Here is a 21,454-nt window from a genome sequence, read left to right as displayed (position 1 = left end):
CTAATGGCCCTGCTTCGGTATGCTCCTCCCTTTGCATCTCAAAATTACAATTTCATCTGTTCATTCTGCTTCATCTACGAACTTCAAACTCTTCTTCTAATCTAAATCAGAACACAAAAGTACAAGACTCCTTCACTTCCTGCTTGGCCCACTTCTCTATGGGCTCATTCAAAACCAATACCTGAAGGCAGTCTTGGAATAACCTACAATCAGGGAGTCTGCCTTTTCTGTGTCTGGAGAAGGCAATGGCACCCCACTCCAGTACTCTTGCCTGGAAAATCCCATGGATGGAGGAGCCTGGTGGGCTGCTGTCTATGGGGTCGCACAGAGTCAGACACGACTGAGCGACTTCACTTTCACTTTTCACCCTCATGCATTGGAGAAGGAAATGGCAACCCACTCCAGTGTTCTTGCCTGGAGAATCCCAGGGATGGGGGAGCCTGATGGGCTGCCGTCTATGGGGTCACACAGAGTCGGACACGACTGAAGCGACTTAGCAGCAGTAGCAGCAGCAGCCTTTTCTGTGAGAGGCCACGCCCACCTTAGTCCAGCTCTGAACTGATCAAGCTGTCAACTCGCCCACTTCCCTGGGACTAATCACAGTCAAGTCTCCTCTGCCCTCGCCAGCCTTCAGATCTCAAAGCCTTTTAGGGGGTTGGTACCTTCAACTCTAAGATTAGGCTTAGAGCACAGGCCTGAATGGGGTACTGATTCTATCAAAGAAATTGACAGAAAAAAGTCAGCTGTGAAAATGATACACCTTTGGTACTGGTTTCGTGTCTAAGTCGTGTCTGCCTCTTTGTGACCCCATGGACTGTAGGTCCGCCAGGCTCCTCTGCCTATGGGATTTCCCAGGCAAGGATACAGGAGTGGGTTGTCATTTCCTTCTCCAGGGGATCTTCCTGACCCAGGGGTGGAACCCATGTCTCCTGCACTGCAGGCGTATTCTTTACCACTGAGCCACCAGGGAAGCCCTATGATACACTTTTAGTCTTCATCTAAAAGTCAGAACTCCGTGGCTTTCCATTTGACTAAAACAAGTGAAAACTTCCCTTCCTCCCTCATTTACTTCTTTATATTGAAGTAGTGGTTGGTTCACAATGTTGTGTTGGTTTCTGGTGCATGGCAAAGAATTGGTATATATGTGTGTATGCACATTCTTCTTCATATTCCTTTCTATTATAGTTTATTACCAGATATTGAATACAGCTTTCCTGAGCTATAAGTAGAAGCTTGTTGATCATCTATTTTATGCACAGCCCTTTGCCTCTGCTAACCCCAAGCTCCTCGTTTATCCCTCCCTTACCCCCTTGTCCCTTTGGTAATCTTACAAGTCTGTTCTCTATGTCTGTGAGTCTGCTTCTGTTTTGTAAATAGGTTCTGCTGCTGCTGCTGCTAAGTCGCATCAGTCGTGTCCGACTCTGTGCGACCCCATAGACGGCAGCCCACCAGGCTCCCCTGTCCCTGGGATTCTCCAGGCAAGAACACTGGAGTGGGTTACCATTTCCTTCTCTAATGCATGAAAGTGAAAAGTGAAAGTGAAGTCGCTCAGTCGTGTCCGACTCTTCGCGACATCATGGACTGCAGCCTACCAGGCTCCTCTGTCCATGGGATTTTCCAGGCAAGAGTACTGGAGTGGGGTCCCATGGCCTTCTCTGAAATAGGTTCATTTGTATCATATTTTAGAGTCCACAAAGAAGTGATATCATATGGTATTTGTCTTTGTCTGACTGACTTCACTTCGTATGATCATCTCTAGATCCAGCCACCCTTCCTTGTTTATTTAAAAACGACAAAATATTAAAAGAAACCAATTCTGTCAGGGGTCGCTTTGCTGCTCTCATACCATGCCTTCATGAGCCTTTCTTAGAAACATGGTCATGAGTGCCACGTGCCAAACTGTCCTGCTGTTGGTACACGTGACCTCTCCATCGCATCAGAGAACGAGAGCCAAAGCTGAGTGGATCCCTCTTGAGCCCGGTTCCCCTTGGCCCAGGGGTTCCTGTCAGGAGGGAGCAGGCATCCTCAGGTTGTTGCCCTGTGACAGGCAGGAAGAACACCTAAACTCTCTTACAATCTTGTCAAAAAAGAAAAAACAAAACACCCACACGGTGGGGGAACAATTTCCCCCACCGTGTGGGTGGCGGGGCCCCTGAGCTGTTATCTGCAAAGGGCACTTCTGGGGGTTACCCAGCTGTCACCACTGTGTGGATTCCACCCGAAAAACCTCAAGCCGAACAGTGGGGAATGAACAGCAAGACAATTTTCCACTCTGTGAAAATGACATGACTTTACACAAATAAACGAAAATGCCCAATAAATGAAATGAGTGCAGGATTTGCCGTCAAAGGCACGGGGGGTCACGGCTGATGCTCTTCCTTGCTCAGGACATCTATACGGTAGGAATATGAGGATGTCACTTTCCACCATCCCAGCTCCTCAGTCTTCTATCCTACACCACATCTCATCACACACACACACACACACACACACACACGCTCGCACTCCTCTACCACACACACAGGTCTAGAGTAACAGGTGTAGCAGGAGTTTGAACGATGCCTGGGGCAGAAGTGGGGATGGTTGGGGTGTGCGTGTATTAGTGTAGAGCTGGGGGTAGGGTTGAGGGGTCCTAACTCTGAACACCGTGCATGGTATTAATAAGAGATATTTGAGAGCCGAGGCACCAGTGCAGATGCATGGAAACAAAACCAGCATCCTTTGAGCCTCAAGCCCCTTTCTTGCCACACAAGAGCCCCTCTGGCTCCAGGCAGCTCTGCCCCCATGCGTCTGCAGCAGCCTAAGAGGTTCTGCCTGCTCACAGGGTTATCGGATCTTAGCAGGCCCTTTCCCTCCCACACTCAAATCCTTTACAGCCCCCTAGCCTGTTCCTCTTCACACTGAGGAATGTCCTCCCAAAAGTAGCCTCTTGGAACCATGCCTCCTCTCTGCCCTCTATCTCACCTCCATCCACGGAGGCTGTCTGCCAGGGTTTCTCTTCCACCTCGCTTGGCCCTGGCTCTCCTGTTGTGTTTGTGTGTGACCAGCCTCTCAGTCGTGTCCAGCTCTTTGGGACCCCAAGGACTGTAGCCTGCCAGGCTCCTCTGTCCATGGAATTTTTCAGGCAAGAATACTGGAGTCAGTTGCCATTTCCCACTCCAGGGAGATCTTCTTGACCCAGGGATCGAACCCATGTCTCCTGCAGTGGCAGGTGGCTTCTTTACCACTGAGCCACATGGGAAGCCCCCATATGGCTCTCCTGTTAGAATTCTGGAAAGAGACTGGGTGATTAGAACCTAAAGTCCCAAATCTTGTTTCCCAAAATATCCCTATCCACACAAGAAAGACCAAGGAAAACCTCAATTCTGTCATCTGGGTTCTGGGCAAATGCAACAAGAGAAATGGAAATCATTTCTCAATAGCAACTATGAGCTCTTGAAGTGACCAAGAACTGTACAGACACAAGCTACAACCCCATGAATATATGTGTACATAAAGCTGGACCACTTTGCTGTACTCTGGGAACTAACATGACATTGTCAAACTATAAAATAAAATAAAAATTAAATTGAAAATAACATAAACGACAAGGATATATTATACAACACAAGGAATATAGCCAATATTTTATAATAACTATATGTGGAGTATAACCTTTAAAAATTATGAATCACTATTTTGTACACCTGTAACTTACATAATATTGTACCGCAACTACACTTCAATTAAAAAGATTTTTAAAAATGTAAAAAAAATTAAAATTAAAAAAGTAATAAACAGGAAAACAGTATAGCAGCTCTTAAACAGTCTAAAAATAAAATTACCAAAGGACCCACCATGCAAAAGAATAGAAAGCAAAGTTTCAAAGAGATATTTGTACTCCCACACAAAAACGTGAATTTATTTGCAAAACAGAAATAGACTCAAACATAGAAAACAAACTTATGGTTACCAAAGCAGGGGAGGGATAAATTAAGAATGTGGCATTGGCAGATACAAACTACTGTACATTAAATCGATAGCCAACAAGGTCCTCCTGTATAGCACAAGGGGGTATACTCAGTATAATAACCTACAGTGGAAAAGAATCTGAAAAAGAAATATATAAACATATGTATATATAACTGAGGCAATTTGCTGTACACTTGAAACATTGTAAATTAACCACACTTCAGTAAGTAAATAAATATATAAATAAAATGGCAAAATCTATCTTAGATATAATTTACACACATTAAAAAAGTGATCAACAAAAGGATAGAAGTTTCAAGTACTCTAAATAAGATAGTGGGATTTTTAAAGAAAGGATTCAACCAGAAACCCACTCCCTTCATCACCCTGCACCTCCAGAGGACAGAGGTGGGTAACAGAGCCAGGTGGCTGGAGGAGCAGAAGAGACATCACCAGGCAACATGGTGACGTGCGTGCATCTGGGAGGGAAGGCTGGTCCCTTCTGTGCCCACTGGCCCCAGAGACAGGACAGAGGCAACGGGACAAGATGCAGGTTGTGCAGCCTTGACCTCCAACCCCATGAAGATGTGACAGGGAAGAGCAAATCTGACTCCATACTGGATCTGTTTCTTTAACTTTTGTATCCCGCTGCTTTTGCTACAAGTTAATCATTAAGAGAATGTTGCTTATAGCTTTAAATATACAGGGTAGCCCAGCTTTTAAGGCTCTGACCTTTAAAGGTATAACACTTTTCCATTCCTTTAGAGATAAAAAGTTGCAGAACGGAGAATAACCATTTGTGTTGTTGGAGGTTTATAGGAACATTATGCCCTGACCTACATGGACAGCTGCAAGAACAAAGGATTCCAGCACCAAGGGGTTTGTAAAAACCAGCCGCCACCACCCTCCAGCCCTGGGCTCCTCTTAAAGACTGAATTCTAACCAGGGTAAACGATTCTTTGGGACACCAGTCCACCATCTTGGCAGTCTGCTGACTTTCTGAATAAAGTCACTGTTCCATGCCCCACAACTGGTCTCAATTGACTGGCCTGTCATGTGAGTAGCAATAGGGATGTGCTTATTGCCTCTCCGTTGGGCTGTGTCTTAATTAATTCAGCATCTTAATACATTTTGATGCGTGCAAAGGGGAAAGGTTAATACAAGTATAAGAAATAAACGTTTTTGATAAACGTGATGCAAGCTGAGACAAAGGCAGAAATCACAAAACAAAACAAAAAGAGGGACTTCGATTCATTATCAGATGGACCCAAGGCAGGAGTCGGAGAGCTCTGCATTGAGGGGGCAAGGACTTCATTAACAAGCCCTCACCTGGCTTTCTGGCCTCATCTCTCACGCAGGATACCCCTGTCTCCAGTTCTCACCCTCAGTTTAGAGTTCACTACCAGAAGTGACCTCTGTATCCCAGCCCTAGCGTGTTACATTTTTGGTTTTGAAAGAAATGACCTATCTACCACCACTTTTACATAAAAATCTTACTCCTCCAAATAGTGATCAACTCTCACCAATCAGCAACTACATCAATTTCATCACACTGCTGTGCTACTGACATTGTGGGTAGAGCAGCCAACAAAATTCAGCTTAGAAACATGCAGACTCAAGCCAACCAAAAGCTATGAATCAAGAAGGATACTCTAAAAGAAGATGTAACTTTACCTACCTGTGGCTATAGCGAATGGCTATCGTCAGCCCAAGCTGCAATTAAAAAAAGAGAGGAATACATATTAAATAATACCAAGCATACGCTGAATTCACAAGAAAACTAACTTGACATAGCCAATTTTTAAAACATTTCTTAAAACACCCTCCTCCTAATGCTTCATAATAACATGCTTTTGTTGCTGCTGTTTTTGAATAATTTTATTTTTTCCAATCTTGTATTAACTTTAACTTTCCATAGCACCTTGGCAATGTTGAAAACAAAAATACAAATACAAGCATGTACTCATTTTAAGATAATACGCGTGAGCATTCGTCACATCATTAGGAGGGGGCGGTTCTGACAAGAACAAACACACGCAATGAACAAGAGAAACCAGATAACGACGTCTGACTCCCAAGCCCAAACATTTAAGAGCTGTCACTCAAGGGACATATGAATCAGGAAAAAAACAGAAAACAAAACTCAGTAATGATGTGGACTGCTTCTTAATCAGTGTTTTGTGCTACAAAACTGATAATAAAACAATTTTATTTTATAGACAGCCCATTGGTATCTCACTTGTACTTTTGTTATTTTTAATAACACATTTTAATGATTGATCTTTACTTTCAATTTAGTTATTAAAAGAATCATTGTATTTTGAAAGGGTCTTAAGGAGGCTACAATATTCCATTGTGGATTAGACATAAGGTGTCTCTTATCAGGAAAGACTTCTTCCCCACCCCCTCCTTTTTTAAAAATGTTTTAATGTTTATCTTTTATTTTCTGCGAGGTGTAATTGACAAGTAAAAGTGTATCTATGTAAAGTGATGACTTTAAATATATATATATATATACATTGCAAAATGGTTACTGTACATATCATTTTAATTAACATATTCATTTCCTCACAGTTACTTTTTATTTCTTTTTTCGGTGAAAACACTTAATATCTGCTCTCTTAGCCACTTTCAACTGTACAATAGAGTATTGTTAACTACAGTCACCCCACTGTACATGAGATGCTCAGAACTTACTCGTCTTAGAACTGTAAGTCGGTCCCCTTTGACCAGCACTTTCCACTCACCCCCACCCTGCAGCCTCTGGCAACCACCATTCTACTGTCTGTTTCCAAGAGCAAAACAGGGTTCTTTCAGCTCTGAGACAAAGCCATGAAAGGACGGGATGGCAGAGTACAGCTGATTCTGAGGTTCACATTAGGAAAGCATGGCCAAGCCTGGGTCCTGGAAGGTTCCCCTGGCTGTCCCCACCCCGGGGGGTGATACCTGGGCCAGGGCCTCCCTGGGGAGGGGATCGGCACAGACTTCACACCAAGCCTGTCAGTTCAAGGTCAGCAAGGCAGCTCTGAAGACCGCAAGGAAATTGCACCTGTGATATACACGTGACATCAAGAGAAAGTGTGCATGATGCCGGGCACGACCACAAGCGGAGACTCAAGGTGACACGGTGATTTCCTCCCTGCCTTGTGGGGGTGCCAGGGAAACCTCTCAAGCACCACCAGGGGTCGAACCGTACAGCGTGGGCCTCAACCAGTTCACAGCAAGGGATTTCAAGAGCCTCAGTGTTCACAACTGCAAAATGGGCCACTTAACAATGTTGTCACCAGGTTAACATAAGGACAAAGCAGCTTTTCTATGTGTTTCTCTCTGGATATATGCCCACGCATGTGCCTACTGACAGATGGGGTGGTGTGTATGCTTGGTTGCTGAGTCGTGTTTGACTCTTTGCGACCCCCTGGACTGTAGCCCGCCAGGCTCTTCCATGGGATTTTTCAGGCAAGAATACTGGAGTGGGTTGCCATTTCCTTCTCCAGGGGATCTTCCTGACCCAGGGATCGAACTCTGATTTTCTGTATTGTAGGCAGACTCTTTACTGTCTGAGCCACCAGGGATGGATGGGGAAAACTCTATAAATAAGCAATACCACTATTTATAGGCAATACTCCCTGGGTGAAAATGTCATCACATTTCAAAATTTAATTTTGAAGTTTTTTTTTAAACTTTAAGTTTTGCAACCTTGTATTTCATCATGGCTTCCCAGGTGGCCCTAGTGATAAAGAATCTGCCTGCCAATGCAGGAGCCACAAAAGATGCAGGTTTGATCCCTGGGTCAGGAAGATCCCCTGAGAAGGAAATAGCAACCCACTCCAGTATTCTTGCCTGGAAAATCCCACAGACAGAGAAGCCTGGCGGGCTACAGTCCATGCATGGGATTGCAAAGAGTCGGACATGACAGCATCTGAGCATTCCCATTCCATCATGTAAAATACTCAGTGCTCAGCCCTAATCATGCCTATGGAAGTCTCATTCACCCACTTATGGCTGAATTACTACATGACTAAGAATCCCAGTGGCAGTTAAAAACCAAAGCACCAGCTATAACATCATTTCTGGCAAAAAAAAAAAGTCTGCCTAAGTTAGACCTTACATCCCCAAACACATCACTGACAGTCCCCTTGATGTCAGCTCTCACAGAAGTAGGGGTGGGGCGGTGACTTTTGGGGGTGCTGTCTTGGGTGCTACAAGATGACATGAGGGTACCTGGGGCAGTGGGAGGGTGGATGGGGTGGGCACGAGCCAAGAAGAGGAAGAGTTAGGAGAAATCTTAGGGCTACGAAAGCCCAGTGCTTCTAACCAGCTCTGGTTACTGCAGAATCCCCTAGCTACTCTGGGAATGGCTCAGCTCCAGAATCGTTCAGCTAGGCATTATCACTGATTGCCCTGGAAATAGGGAACCAGTGACAGTGAGGCTTCATGTTACCAAAAGCATATCTAAAAGGGAAGACGTAACATATTGAGTTCACACACCCCTCACCTGGATGGACTCAATTGTCTATCTCACCTCAGCCAGGAGGGCACCTTCTTTGAGATTTTAACAAACAGACGAGGAAGACGCCTGAGGGACCATTAAGAATTTAAAGAACAAGGAAGAACGTATTGGGGGAACAAAATACAAGTAGAAACTGCAGCCCCCAAAAGGTTAGGATGAGCCAGTTACCAACTTCACATGCTGGGTAGCTTCACATTTCCTGGGGTGAAAAAGTTCTGGCTTCCAGTTAGGCTAATGATGAGACAATGTGACTGCCTGAATATTTCGATAAGCTTTGGAGTACTGTTTAATTGGTAGCTTTTCCACAGTTAAAAGATAAGCCCTATCTAGAGCAGGGAGAGGAAATAGGACTGGGGAGGGACAAGAATAAAAAAGAAGCAGAAAAAGTTCTTACATGACAGCTGTGCTGGTTAAAAGGGGCTGGGAGATAAATCCTTCATGGCAGTGAATTTCGATTTATCGTTTTTATTAGTCTTTTCATGGCTTCTGAATCGAATATGGTTTACAGTCTTTTTTTTATAAATATACTTTTTAAATGTTATTTTATTGAGGGACAGTTGATTTCCAATGTTAAGTTCTGCTGTACAGCAGAGTGATTCAGTTATATGTGAATACATTGTCTTCTTTTTGGCCATGCCACCCAGCATGCAAGATCTTAGTTCCCCAACCAGGGTTCAGACCCTTCCCCCTCTGCACTGGAAACATGGAGTCCTAACCACTGGACTACCAGGGAAGTCCCTACAGCCATTTCAAAGAACACTTTTGTTAAGAAAGAAACAGAGAATCTTGGAATCATACAGACCAGCCACAGAATCCCGCAGGTCTTTGAAAATGCGCACAGGGGCTCCTCTGGGGCCCAGCAGCAAAGACTCCTGCTCCCAGTGCAGGGGGCCCAGCTTGATCCCTGGCCAGGGAACCTGATCCCACAGGCTGCAATTAAGCCCAGCATAACCAAATAAATAAGTATTTTAAAAAAGATGCACTAGGAAATAGGATGACTGGAATCTGTATGAAGGTCCCAGAGCTACTGATGGGGGTGGATGAGCACAGGCCACTGCACAGTCCTTCTGGAAACCTGCATTAAATGCCACATAGAATGCACCGCATCTGATTAGGCAGTCCTGAGAAGGTGCTGGAACAGTGTAGAAAGTTCTGTGGGCCTTGCCATGAAACCCCTATATGGAGCAGGCAAACAAGGCCAGTGAGCTGTGTAAAGTCAAAGTTAAATTGTTAATTGCTCAATCGTGTCTGACTCTTTGTGACACTATGGACTATAGCCCGCCAGGCTCCTCCATCCATGGGATCCTCCAGGCAAGAATACTGGAGTGGTAGCCATTCTTTTCTCCAGGGGACCTTTCTGACCCACGGATTGAACCTGAGTCTCCTCCATTGGCAGGCAGGTTCTTTACCACTGAGCCACCTGGGAAGCCTAATATTTGCATACACCAGTATATATACACACAGACACACATTTCTACAGCTGTGCACATGCCCTCACACACACACACAGACACTCTGGCATCTGGAGAGGCCCCTAGAGCCTCTGAGACAAAGGGAAGCTCAGACAATTGATCCTTTTGTGGCTGATCTCAGCAGGGGCCGTGGGGTTGGAGGAGAGGGAGGCCCCGGGGTCAGTCCCCTGACCCAGCCCCGCCTGGGCTGAGGCTCCGGGACACAGAGGTCATCGGAGTTCTGTGCAGCCCCCTGCCCTGGAGAACACCCTCCTCCTCAGGACATAGTGTGGGTATTACCAGCGAGCACCTAACAAACTCCCATTCAGAGTACTTCTTTCCTGGTGGTTTAGTCCCTCAGTCGTGTCTGACTCTTTGCGACCCCATGGACTGTAGTCTGCCAGACTCCTCTGTCCATGGAATTCTCCAGGCAAGAACACTGGAGTGGGTTGCCATTTCCTTCTCCAGTACTTCTTTCGAGATTTCCACAATTTGCTAATACCAAAATTCAATCACCTTTCAATGGCCAGGAAAGAGTCATTTAACTTTTTCCCCCAGATCTCCACCAACAACAAAAACCTTTTTCCTGCTGCTTCAGCCCCCAAAACACTCCTTTTTTGGAACAACTGAGCCAGGCAGCTGTTTTGTATCAAGTCCAGGGGTTTTCTATATGACCCAGGGAGCTCAGACAACTGGCAGGCCTTCCTGCATTAAGGGGTAATCTGAGAATAATTTGCCATAAAACACCCAGAAGTGCCCCAGCTGTAGCCAGATATGCCCTAGAAAGCACCACTTGCACTGTGCGGACTTTACAAAATAATCATAATTTTAGAACACACATTTTTTTTAATCCATTTTTGGAAACAATTTTAAAGGAAAGAAGTAACCGGCACCATCTGAGAAGAAGGCCACAGGGAACTTCCCTTACAGGTACACAGACTGTCCCCAAGCACCTCTTCTCAGCAGCTCAGTCAGTGAAGAATCTGCCTGCAGCGCAGATCTGGTTCAATTCCTGGGTTGGGAGGATGCCCTGGAGAAGGCAATGGCAGCCCACTCCAGGACTCTTGCCTGGAAAATCCCACGGACAGAGGAGCCTGGCGGGCTGCAGGCCAGGGGGTCACCCAGAGTCGGCGCGACTGAGGACTAAGACTTTCACCTTCACCTCCTCCTTACTGCCCGCTGGCCCGAGTCCTGTGCTGCCAGGGCTGCACGGGGCTCCACGTTTACAATGTGCTCTCACACACAGGCTGCCGAGGCAGGTGAGAAGGACGAGTCCAGCCTCCAAGTCACCTGCTGGTGAGTACTGCTCCTTCCTGGGTGAATCCAGAACCTTCTAGACTAGGGGCAGGCTGTGATCAGGAGTCAAGTCCCTTCACAAGGTCCACCACCAGCCAGCCACAGACCGTACAACAGCGCTCCCCGCTCCTCCGAAACGAAGCTGGACACCAAGGGTTTTATTATGAAAACTCCTACGTCTGAGACTGATTTGACTATTTCTCAAATACTACGGGAGCCAAACAAAACATGTCAGTGGAATTTGGCCAGGGGGCCACTGATCCGCAACCTTGCTTTCCAGCTTTCTGTGCTGCCAAGCCTCTCCTCGGGTTTTCCAAGCTTCCAATCTGAATTCACAAGTTTGTGACCAACTTGGAAAAAGCCTTCCTGCTACATGTGACTCTTCCCTCCCTTACCTACACTTCAGAGGTGATTTTCCTATAGTTTATTTTTTAATTTCAAGAGTCCAAAATTTATAATGTCACAAAATAAACTCAAAGAGAAAAGGCTGTTGTTTATTTTCCTCCTATATTTTTTGTAATGATTCCCTCTGCCTTTCCTGGGAAAGATGGTAGAAGAGCATGAAGAGAAGACCAAGGGTCACAGCATGGACAGAATCCCACAAAAACAGAGCCATGGTGAGCGGGCACTATGGATGGGGCGCAGGGAGGAAGAGACCCACCAAGAGCATTCCACTGGGCTGGGGGCTTCCTTGGTGGTGCAGATGGTGAAGAATCTGCCTGCAGTGCAGAAGGCCCAGGTTCGCTCTCTGGGTCGGGACGATCCCCTGGAGAAGGGAATGGCAACCCACTCCAGTGTTCTTGCCTGCAGAATTCCATGGACAGAAGAGCCTGGTGGGCTGCAGTCCATGGGGTCGCAAAGAATCAGACATGACTGAGCAACTAACACTTTCACCCTTTCCCTGGCTCTCCTTCCAGCACTTTTCTCCCCTCCTAATGGCCAGCCCCCCAGGCAGCACCGTCCATGGCTGGCCTGTCCTGCAGGCATCACCTCCAGACTTCCTGCTCCTCCAACCCTGACTCTGAAACCCCACCACACATGCCACAACCCACCAGTCCTTGGCCGTGGGCTGTCTTAGTCACTCACTACTTTCTCTGAAAAATTAACTACTGTAGGTCAAAGCATGCTCATGGTCAGCCACAGTGAGCTTTGTGGTCTGGTACCCGACCTTTTCTTGCCTGTTTCCTCATCATAAAATCGTGTCTGACTCTTTGTGACCCTATGGACTGTAGCCCGCCAGGCTCCTCTGTCCATGGGATTCTCCAGGCAAGAACACTGGAGGGGGTTGCCGTGCCCTGGATCTCTCCAACCCAGGGATAGAACATGCATCTCTTATGTCTCCTGCACTGGCAGGCGGGTTCTTTACCTGTAGTACCACCTGGCAAGCCCCCGAAATGGGAATAATGTTACCTATTTCGTGGGGTCGTTTCAGGCAGATTAACGTAGATCTCAGAGAAGAGGAGCAGCAGTGCCAGCGTCTCCTGCAAACTCATGACAGATGCAAGTTCTCAGGCCTTGACCCAGACAGACCCGCTGAGCCAGAAACTGGTGGGGGAGAGGGCTCAAGTGTAGGAATCACCAAACGAGATGATGTATGCAAAGAACTTAGCAACAGGATGGGCACACATGAATTCTTAGTAACTATGACAACAGTGATGATGATGATGATGATGATGATACACCTCATAGGAAAAGAAAGTGTTTTTGTCTTATGTCCTCTTAATATCATGTTAATGTCCTACACTCAACTTCAGGGATTACAGTCACCAGCTGGCAGCCTTGGGGTGATGTTTGGGGAGATGAGAACTCCTGGTGCTCACAGGTGATCACCCGCTCGGCAGGGAGAGGTGTCCTTAGCCTGCTGAGATCCACTCTGTGCTGTCCACAAACACGTTCAGGGCGGGCTTCACGGAGGCCCGTGGCAAGGCTCCACAGGCTGCAGCCCCACCCCTCCCCGAGCTGTGCCTCTCTCGGTCATTCCCATCAAAAGACGGGGAGGCATCAAGAGAAGGGGAGGAAGAAAAACGACATCGCGCTTTCCATTATTTTTCATGATGTTATCCCTCCCTTGTCCTTTTAAATTAACAAACAAAAAAAAAACTAAAAAAGCTAAAGTCCCACTCAAGTTTTAAAAAAGGGGATATACACACACACACACACACACACACACACACATGTATATATAATGTAAGGCTCCTTCCAGCTTTGTCAGAAACCTAGTAATTCAGATCTGAAACTTTCAAAACCTGATGCAAAAGACAACTTGCTAAATCAATGGAAATTCGCATTGAACCAACATCAAAACGTAGGCGTTGATTGCTTTAACCAACCTAAGAAAACAAGTTGTTTTTAAGCCGCTAAGCCCCACAGGAGTGACAAGGTAAGACGGGCGATGCTGCTGTGCCTCCCTGCGGTCCCCAGGAACCCGAGCCAGGCACCATCTTTTTGGACTGAAAGTTACACTGCTCTGCTTGGAAAGCTTGGAGATGAGTTTTCACAAGGACTTGCTTTGTCCACCAGTTCGCACAAATTAAAAACATCTGTGAGTCTTGAGTTGCTGCCTGCCATCTCCCCCGACCAGCAACAGCACCTGGGCCCCTTCTGCCAGGCATCTTCCAGGGACTGAGCCCCAGGAGTCATGGGTCGAGGAACCTGCCCCCACCCCCAACCTCAGTACCACCCTCTGCAGAAAGCCGAGAGTAGCTGCAGCCCCTCCCCAGGAGACAGGGGAATGGACTCTCATGGCCTCAATAGAGGACTCCAGGAGGCCAGCTGTCACCCTGGTCACTGGCAACAAGTGGGCATAATCTATCTACCTATGTTACTGCTTACTCATCTTTGTGTGGCTGGGACCTAGAGCTGGATGAACAGGGCTACCAAACCACTTCACGAACCACTTAATCCACTCCAGGGAGTTCTTCTGACACTTGTACCTTGTCAGTGACCCTACTTTTTTTTTTTTTTTTAAGGTTTTAGGTTTCCAACAAAATAATTGATGACTTTGGCTTCTTAGCTTCTCTTAATATGAACGGTTGGCTATTCGATAATATGAAGAAACCACACTCTCTTTTCCTAGAAACCGTAACTCGCACATAAAAGAAATCGGCTTGGCGATGGATGTGCACTCTGTGTGCAGCTTACATCACGGAACACCTAACCCAGAAAATTCTGGAACTCTGGATGGCAAATACTACTTTTTAAGTGAAAGCTTGATTATGAAGTCAGAGTCGGCCAGGGCAGGAGGAAGAGACAGAAGAGAAGGAAATGTACGAGGACTGAAGGGGAACATGTGGCGCCCTCGTGTGCATCAATAACAAGTGTTTAGGGCATTTTGGGGTGGATTTTGGCCTGTTAAATACAAGAAAATGAAAGGCCGCTCAGAGCCTGTCACTGCAGCTCAGAGACTCCAAAACAGCGCGTGGACCCACTCTGACTCCCAGATCCTCACCAGACCCAAAAGTAAAACTCCCAGGAAAGGAAATTCCTTTTTAATGTAAGACACAAAAGTACTTTTAGGGAACCTGTTTCAAAGAAAGAAAACCACTTTTCTTCCTTCCAGCTTTTACCTCCTTTCTCCTCTAATCAAATTCTTACCAAAAAAAATTCACAGAACAGACAAAAAGCCCTCCACCCAGGCATACGGGATACAGGCGGATGTGAAGTACTCCGTGAAGTATGACAGGAACCATCAAGAGAAGTGCGGTAGGGGACTTCCCCGAGGCTCCCATGGTGAAGGCTCCACGCTTTCAATGCAGGGGGCACGGATTCGATCTTTGGTCAGGGAACTAAGATCCCATATGCCTCGTGGTGTGGCCAAAAAATAAATTTTTTAAAAAAATGTAGTAGATCCACTCTAGAAAAAGAGACACTATATTTCTAAAAAGGAAATTCTGAATTATAAGATAACTGTAGACTCACACGCAGGAGGAATAATAAAGGAAGGAATAATAAAGGAATAATAGAGGAAGCCCCGTGTATCCTTCGCCCAGTAGCCGCCGATGGTGACATCTTCGCGCAGTACCCGTGAGTACATTGACATCGATCAATACAGTTCAGCAACAGAATGTCTCTGTCAGCTTGTGCTGCCCTTGTACAAATGCAGCCACTTTCTCCCCACACACATCCCAGTTCAGACACTGGTAACCAGCCATCTGTTCTCCAGTTTTGTAATTTTGTCATTTCAAGAATGTAACCAAAATGGAAGCCTACGGTATGCAACCTGTGGGGCTCAGGCCTTTTCGTTCAGGATCATTCTCTGGAGACCGATCAGCTGGCTGCACTCCTTCTCACTGCAGAGCAGCATTCCACGGCTTTGGGTGTACCACAGCCCAGTCATCTGTTAAAGGACACCTGAGCTGTCCTCAGTTTGGAACTATTACACATAAAGCTACAATGGACATTTGTGTGCAGGTAGTATTTGCAGGAACCTAAGTTTTCATTTCCCTGGGATAAATGCCCAGGAGTGCAACTGCTGGATTATATGATAGTTTAGTTTCAGAAGGAACTGCTAAACTCGTTTCCCAAGTGACCGTCCTGTTTTATAATCCCACCAGAAACGTATGAATGACGCTGTTTTTCTGCGTCCTTACTAGCTTTTTGGTGTTATCACTTTTTTAAAAAGTTTAAGCCATTCTGATAGGTATTATTTAGATAGCCACTGTGGTTTCAATTTACACTTCCCTAAATGTCTAATGATGCTGAACATCATCTTTTCGTGTGTTTATCTGCCAACATTTGCCCATTTTCTATTCAGATTGGTTGTTTTTCCCTGTTGAGCTTTGAGAACTCTTTATTACTCCTTTGTCAGATATGTGGTTTACAAATATTTTCTCCCAGTCTATAACTTGTCTTTACAAACAAGGTCTTTACAAAGCAAAATTTATTTGTTTTTATGAAGTCGAACCTACCAACTCTTTCTTTAAGGGTAATGCCTTGGTGTCTATTCTACAAACTCTTTGCATACTCTTAGATCCCAAAGATTTTCTAATTTTTCTGAATGTTATATAAAGTTATGTCTTACATTTAAAACCACAATCTATTTTGAGTTAACTTTTGTATAAGGTGTGAGACATTTTTTTAAATTTTAATTTTACTGGAGTCTAGTTGATTTACTATGTTTTGCTAGTTTTGTGTGTACTGCAAAGTGGTTTAGTTACAACTGCACATATATTTACTCTTTTTCAGATTTTTTTCTCATATAGGTTATCACAGAATATTGGGTAGAGCTCCCTGTGCTAACATTTGAGGTGGGGGTCGGGCATTATCTGTTGGTTTATAAATGTCCAGTTACTCATTTGTTAAAAGGCTATTGTTCCTTCCACTGATTTTCCTTTGCACTTTTGTAAAGAATCAGTTGGGTATATTTATTGGGGTTTATTTCTGGGCTCTCTATGCTGTTCCATTGATCTATTTGTCTATCTCTCTGCCAAAACCACTAGACTTGATTACTATATGTCTTGAAATTGAGTAGACTGACTCAATCTACCTTACTCTTAAAAAAAAAAATGTTTATTCTGCTTCCTTTGCCTTTCCATATAAACTCTAGACTAACTTGTGTATATTCAACAAAAAAAAAATTTTGCTGGAATTTTGATAGAAATTGCATTAAACCTGTATATTGATTTTGAAGAAAACTGGCATCAGTATTATCATGTGGAGTCACCCAATCCATAAACATGGTATATAGTTCAACTCGTTTAGATCTTTTATTTCTTTCATTGGCATTGTATAATCACATAATTTTCAGCATACAAGTCCTATACATGTTTGGTAGATTTACTTCTGAGAATTTCTCCTCATTTTCGGGCAAGTGCAAATTATTTTGGTGTCCACATGTTGCTCTTAATATACTGAAGAAAGCTGAGCACCAAAGAATTGATGCTTTTGAACTGCAGTGCTGGAGAAGACTCTTGGGAATCCCTTGGGCTGCAAGGAGATCAAACCAGTCAATCCTAAAGGACATCAACCCTAAATATTCATTGGAAGGACTGATGCTGAAGTGGAAGCTCCAATACTTTGGCCATCTGGTGTGAAGAGGCAACTCACTGGAAAAGACCCTGGGGCTGGGAAAGATTGAAGGCAAAAGGAGAAGGCAGAAGCAGAGAATGAGATGGTTAGATAGCATCACCACCTCAATGGAGATGAGCCTGAGCAAACTTGGGGAGATAGTGAAGGACAGAGAAGCCTGGCATGCTACAGTCCTTGGGGTTAGAAAGAGTCAGACACAACTTAGTGACTAAACAACAACCAAATGTTGTTGCTAATATTCAGAAATACAATTGATTTTTGTTTGTTTATCTTGTGTACTGGGACTTGCTAAATTCACTTAGCAGGTTTAGGAGATTTTTTTGTAGGTTCCTTGGGCTTTCTAGACAGACAAGCATCTTGTCTACATGGAAAGGCTGGTTTTTCCTTTTCTCGTCCAAATGCATTTTCTTTTCTTGCTTTATTGTACCAGCTGGAAGACCCAGAACTACGCTGAGTAACAGCAGTGAACGCATACACACTTGCCTTGTTCCCAATTTTAGGGGAAAAGCGTACAGTCATTCACCATTATATATACTGTTAACTATATGGGGGTGGGGGTTGTAGATGTTCTTTATCAAGTTGAGGAAGTTCCCTTCCACTTCTATTTTTTTCTGACAGTTTTATCATGAATGGATGTTGAATTTGTCAAATGCTTATTAAAAACACTCATCCTTCTTTTAATTGTCCCCTCTCTTCTCTGTTTAGTTTTTTTAAAAATATACAAAACAGATGAAAAATCAAGCCCATCATCCAGGTATATAGAGCATAAGCTAAGATGAGGCTTTCCAGAAAACACAATTATAGCTGTTAAAAGAAGACTGCAGTAGGGACCTCCTCAGTGGTCCAGCGGTCAAGACTCTGAGCTTCCACTGCAGAGGCACGGGGCCAGGCCCGAGTCAGGGAACTACGATCTCACATGCCACGGGGCATGGCCAAAAAAAAGGTGTGCCGTAGACCCACTGTGAATCCACTGCTAAAACTGACACAACATACTTTTTATTTCTCCTTTTGTGCCTCCTTTCCCTTTATTTTTTTAAATTTATTTATTTTAATTGGAGGCTAATTACTTTGCATTTTTGTAGTGGTTTTTGCCATACACTGACATGAATCAGCCATGTGTCCCCATCCTGAACCCCCCTCCCACCTCCCTCCCCATCCCATCCCTCTGGGTCGTCCCAGTGCATCAGCCCTGAGCGCCCGCTCATGCATCGAACCTGGACTGGCAGTTCGTTTCACAGATGATAATCTACATGTTTCAATGCTATTCTCTCCCAAATCATCCCACCCTTGCCCTCTCCCAGAGTCCAAAAGTCTGTTCTTTACATCTGTGTCTCTTTTGCTGTCTCGCATATAGGCATCATTACCATCTTTCTAAATTCCATATATATGTATTAGTATACTATATTGGTGTTTTTCTTTCTGGCTTACTTCACTCTGTATAATAGGCTCCAGTTTCATACACCTCATTAGAACTGATTCGAATGCATTCTTTTTAATGGCTGAGTAATACTCCATTGTGTATATGTACCACAGCTTTCTTATCCATTTGTCTGCCGATGGACATCTGGGTTGCTTCCATGTCCTGGCTATTGTAAACAGTGCTGTTATGAACATTGGGGTACACATGTCTCTTTCAATTCTGGTTTCCTCGGTGTGTATGCCCAGCAGTGGGATTGCTGGATCATAAGGCAGTTCTATTTCCAGTTTTTTAAGGAATCTCCACACTGTCCTCCATAGTGGCTGTACTAGTTTGCATTCCCACCAACAGTGTAAGAGGGTTCCCTTTTCTCCACACCCTCTCCAGCATTTATTGCTTGTAGACTTTTGGATAGCAGCCGTTCTGACTGGCGTGAGATGGTCCCTCATTGTGGTTTTGATTTGCATTTCTCTGATAATGAGTGATGCTGAGTATCTTTTCATGTGTTTGCTAGCCCTCTGTATGTCTTCTTTGGAAAAACGTCTGTTTAGTTCTTTGGCCCATTTTTGGATTGGGTCGTTTATTTTTCTGGAATTGAGCTGCAGGAGCTGCTTGTATATTTTTGAGATTAATTCTTTGTCAGTTGCTTCGTTTGCTATTATTTTCTCCCATTCTGAAGGCTGTCTTTTCACCTTGCTTATGGTTTCCTTTGTTCACAACATACTTTTAAACAAACACAAATTTTTAAAATTGCAGGTACAGAGTAAACATGCATAAATTATAAATATAATCTATATATAGGTTATATAATATAATGATTATAATTATATATAGATATATATAGATAGATAATTTAATACATATATAGATACATATCATATATATAATCATTAGGAAGGACCCTGGAAGACTAAATGCCAATTGTTGGATGGCAAGGGTGAGGTAGATGTGGATTTTCACTCTCCATCACTTTATACTCTGTAATTTTTAAAAGATCTAATAAGGGGGAAACAATTACCTTGCAAAAATGCTATGACCCATATACTTTTGGCATACCTGAGTGCGAGCCTTCTCTTAGGGTTCTGTCTTTGTCAGCCTGAAACATAGATTCTTTGACAGAGACATATTATTAAACTCTGTTCTACCTGCACTCACATTCACATTGAATAAAAAGAACAAAATTTTGAAATAAAGATTCAAGAAAGGGAGTAAAAACACGAGGGCACATCTCATAGAAATAAAGTCTTCCAGCCGGACTCCAGGAGAGCCTCACAACGCTTCCCTTTCATGACCGGAATCTTTAGTCAGTATAACTTAAGTAGGGTCACAAGAAGCTGGACGCAGCTGAGCATGTAAGGAGAAGGGGAACTTGAAGCTGGTCACTTCGGGCATTGATGGGAGGGGAGACAGTTCACCTAAATTGGTGGGTTGACAGAGACGATGCACACACACTCAGCAGAGGACGGGGAAGACAAGACCAGACAAAGAGGGCCCTGCTGAAGTGTGAGTGTGTGGCCACTGGGACTCGGAGGAGAAATGAAGAACACCTTCCCTAGTTTACAGGCTCTGCTGTGACTCATCGCTGCCTCCTCAGGTGACAGAATAAGTAGTCTGAGTTTTCTCCATGCTTCCAGGACAATTCTCAACGGTGCCTTCTCTTCCTCTGAAGAGAAAAACCCACTTCCCAAGGAGTAATCAAACCAAGCAGTCTCCACAGGGGAGCTGGCACTTGAGCGAGGCCTCAAGGGACTGGAAGAGTCAGTCTGGTGAGATGAGACCATCACACGGGGGCTGCAGCGTGAGTAATGGCTCAGCAGTAAGGACTCTGAGTCAGGCAGGAAGTCTGGGCAATAATACACCTGTGGGCGGTAACCACCAAGCACTTTCTGCAGGTTGAATGTGGTGCCAAGCACAGCAGAAATGTCACTTCGTCTAAGCCTTGTAAAAACTCTGAGAAGGACGCAGAACTATCCCCATTCAGGGATGGGAAGATGGAGACTCAGAGACTCTGCTACCTTGCCTAAGATCACATAGCCACAAAGTCACTGAATCCCTGGGGATATTTGGACTGAAGTACTGAGCATCTTTTTTTAGATTAAACAAGTTTCTTTTGTTGTTTTTTATAAGTCGTCTGAAGATGAGTGAATGCTGATGTTAGTTTAGTTGCTCAACAATGTCCTTAGGGACCAAGCTCTATAGGTCTATGTTTAGCAACTAGCTGCTCATCCTTGTGCTCGTTGCCTCGTGGTCACAAAGTGGCTGCCACAGCCCCAAGCATCATGCCATATTGAGAGTCTTAAGTACAATGGAAAACATTGGGAGTATGAGCCTGGAGACACTAGAGAGATGCAGAAGGTGCATGACTAAGGTAGACATACTCAGCAGTGCTTCTGCAAGGTTCACCTCGGCCTTTGCATAAGAGATGCTGGAGGAGACGCTGAGAGAAAAATTCCCTCTAGTGTGCTCTATTTTTGTCCAAAGACGCCTTTCATTCTTTGTTGGTAAGCAACCAGTTTGGTAATGGGCAGTTAAATGAAACATCCAGTTTTGTGGGGATCGTGGAAGTTTCAGGGGCTGTCTGTCCTTTCACATCAGACTCCCCTAACTCCTCTCAGGCAGGTGCTCTGAAGCATCTCTAAGTCTTCTGGAATATCCAGCACTCCTCTCTCTCCAATCCTTCAAGCCTTTCTGCTACCAGTTATACTCAGAAAACCAGCCCAGGCCTTCAGTCAACCACAGAAGGAAGCACAAGTCACATCAAAATGAAGAAAATGAGTATTTTTTCAGAATTCTAGTAAAAAC

The 21,454-nt window shown here is 44.7% G+C and overlaps 1 protein-coding gene across 3 annotated transcripts in view; it reads right to left on the bottom strand.

The window, feature by feature from the left end:
- ACOXL (acyl-CoA oxidase like) overlaps positions 1-21,454 on the bottom strand; it is a 329,296-nt gene that overhangs the window by 228,548 nt on the left and 79,294 nt on the right. For all 3 annotated transcript variants that reach the window (XM_070380058.1, XM_070380059.1, XM_070380060.1), the window contains exon 10: positions 5,630-5,664. In XM_070380058.1, the coding sequence (XP_070236159.1) occupies positions 5,630-5,664 (35 nt within the window). The remainder of the gene's footprint in view (positions 1-5,629; positions 5,665-21,454) is intronic.

Source organism: Bos mutus, chromosome 11 (assembly GCF_027580195.1).
Source record: "Bos mutus isolate GX-2022 chromosome 11, NWIPB_WYAK_1.1, whole genome shotgun sequence".
Taxonomy (NCBI): Eukaryota; Metazoa; Chordata; class Mammalia; order Artiodactyla; family Bovidae; genus Bos; species Bos mutus.
Note: the sequence above shows the minus strand (reverse complement) of the source record. Positions and strands in the feature narration are given on the sequence as shown.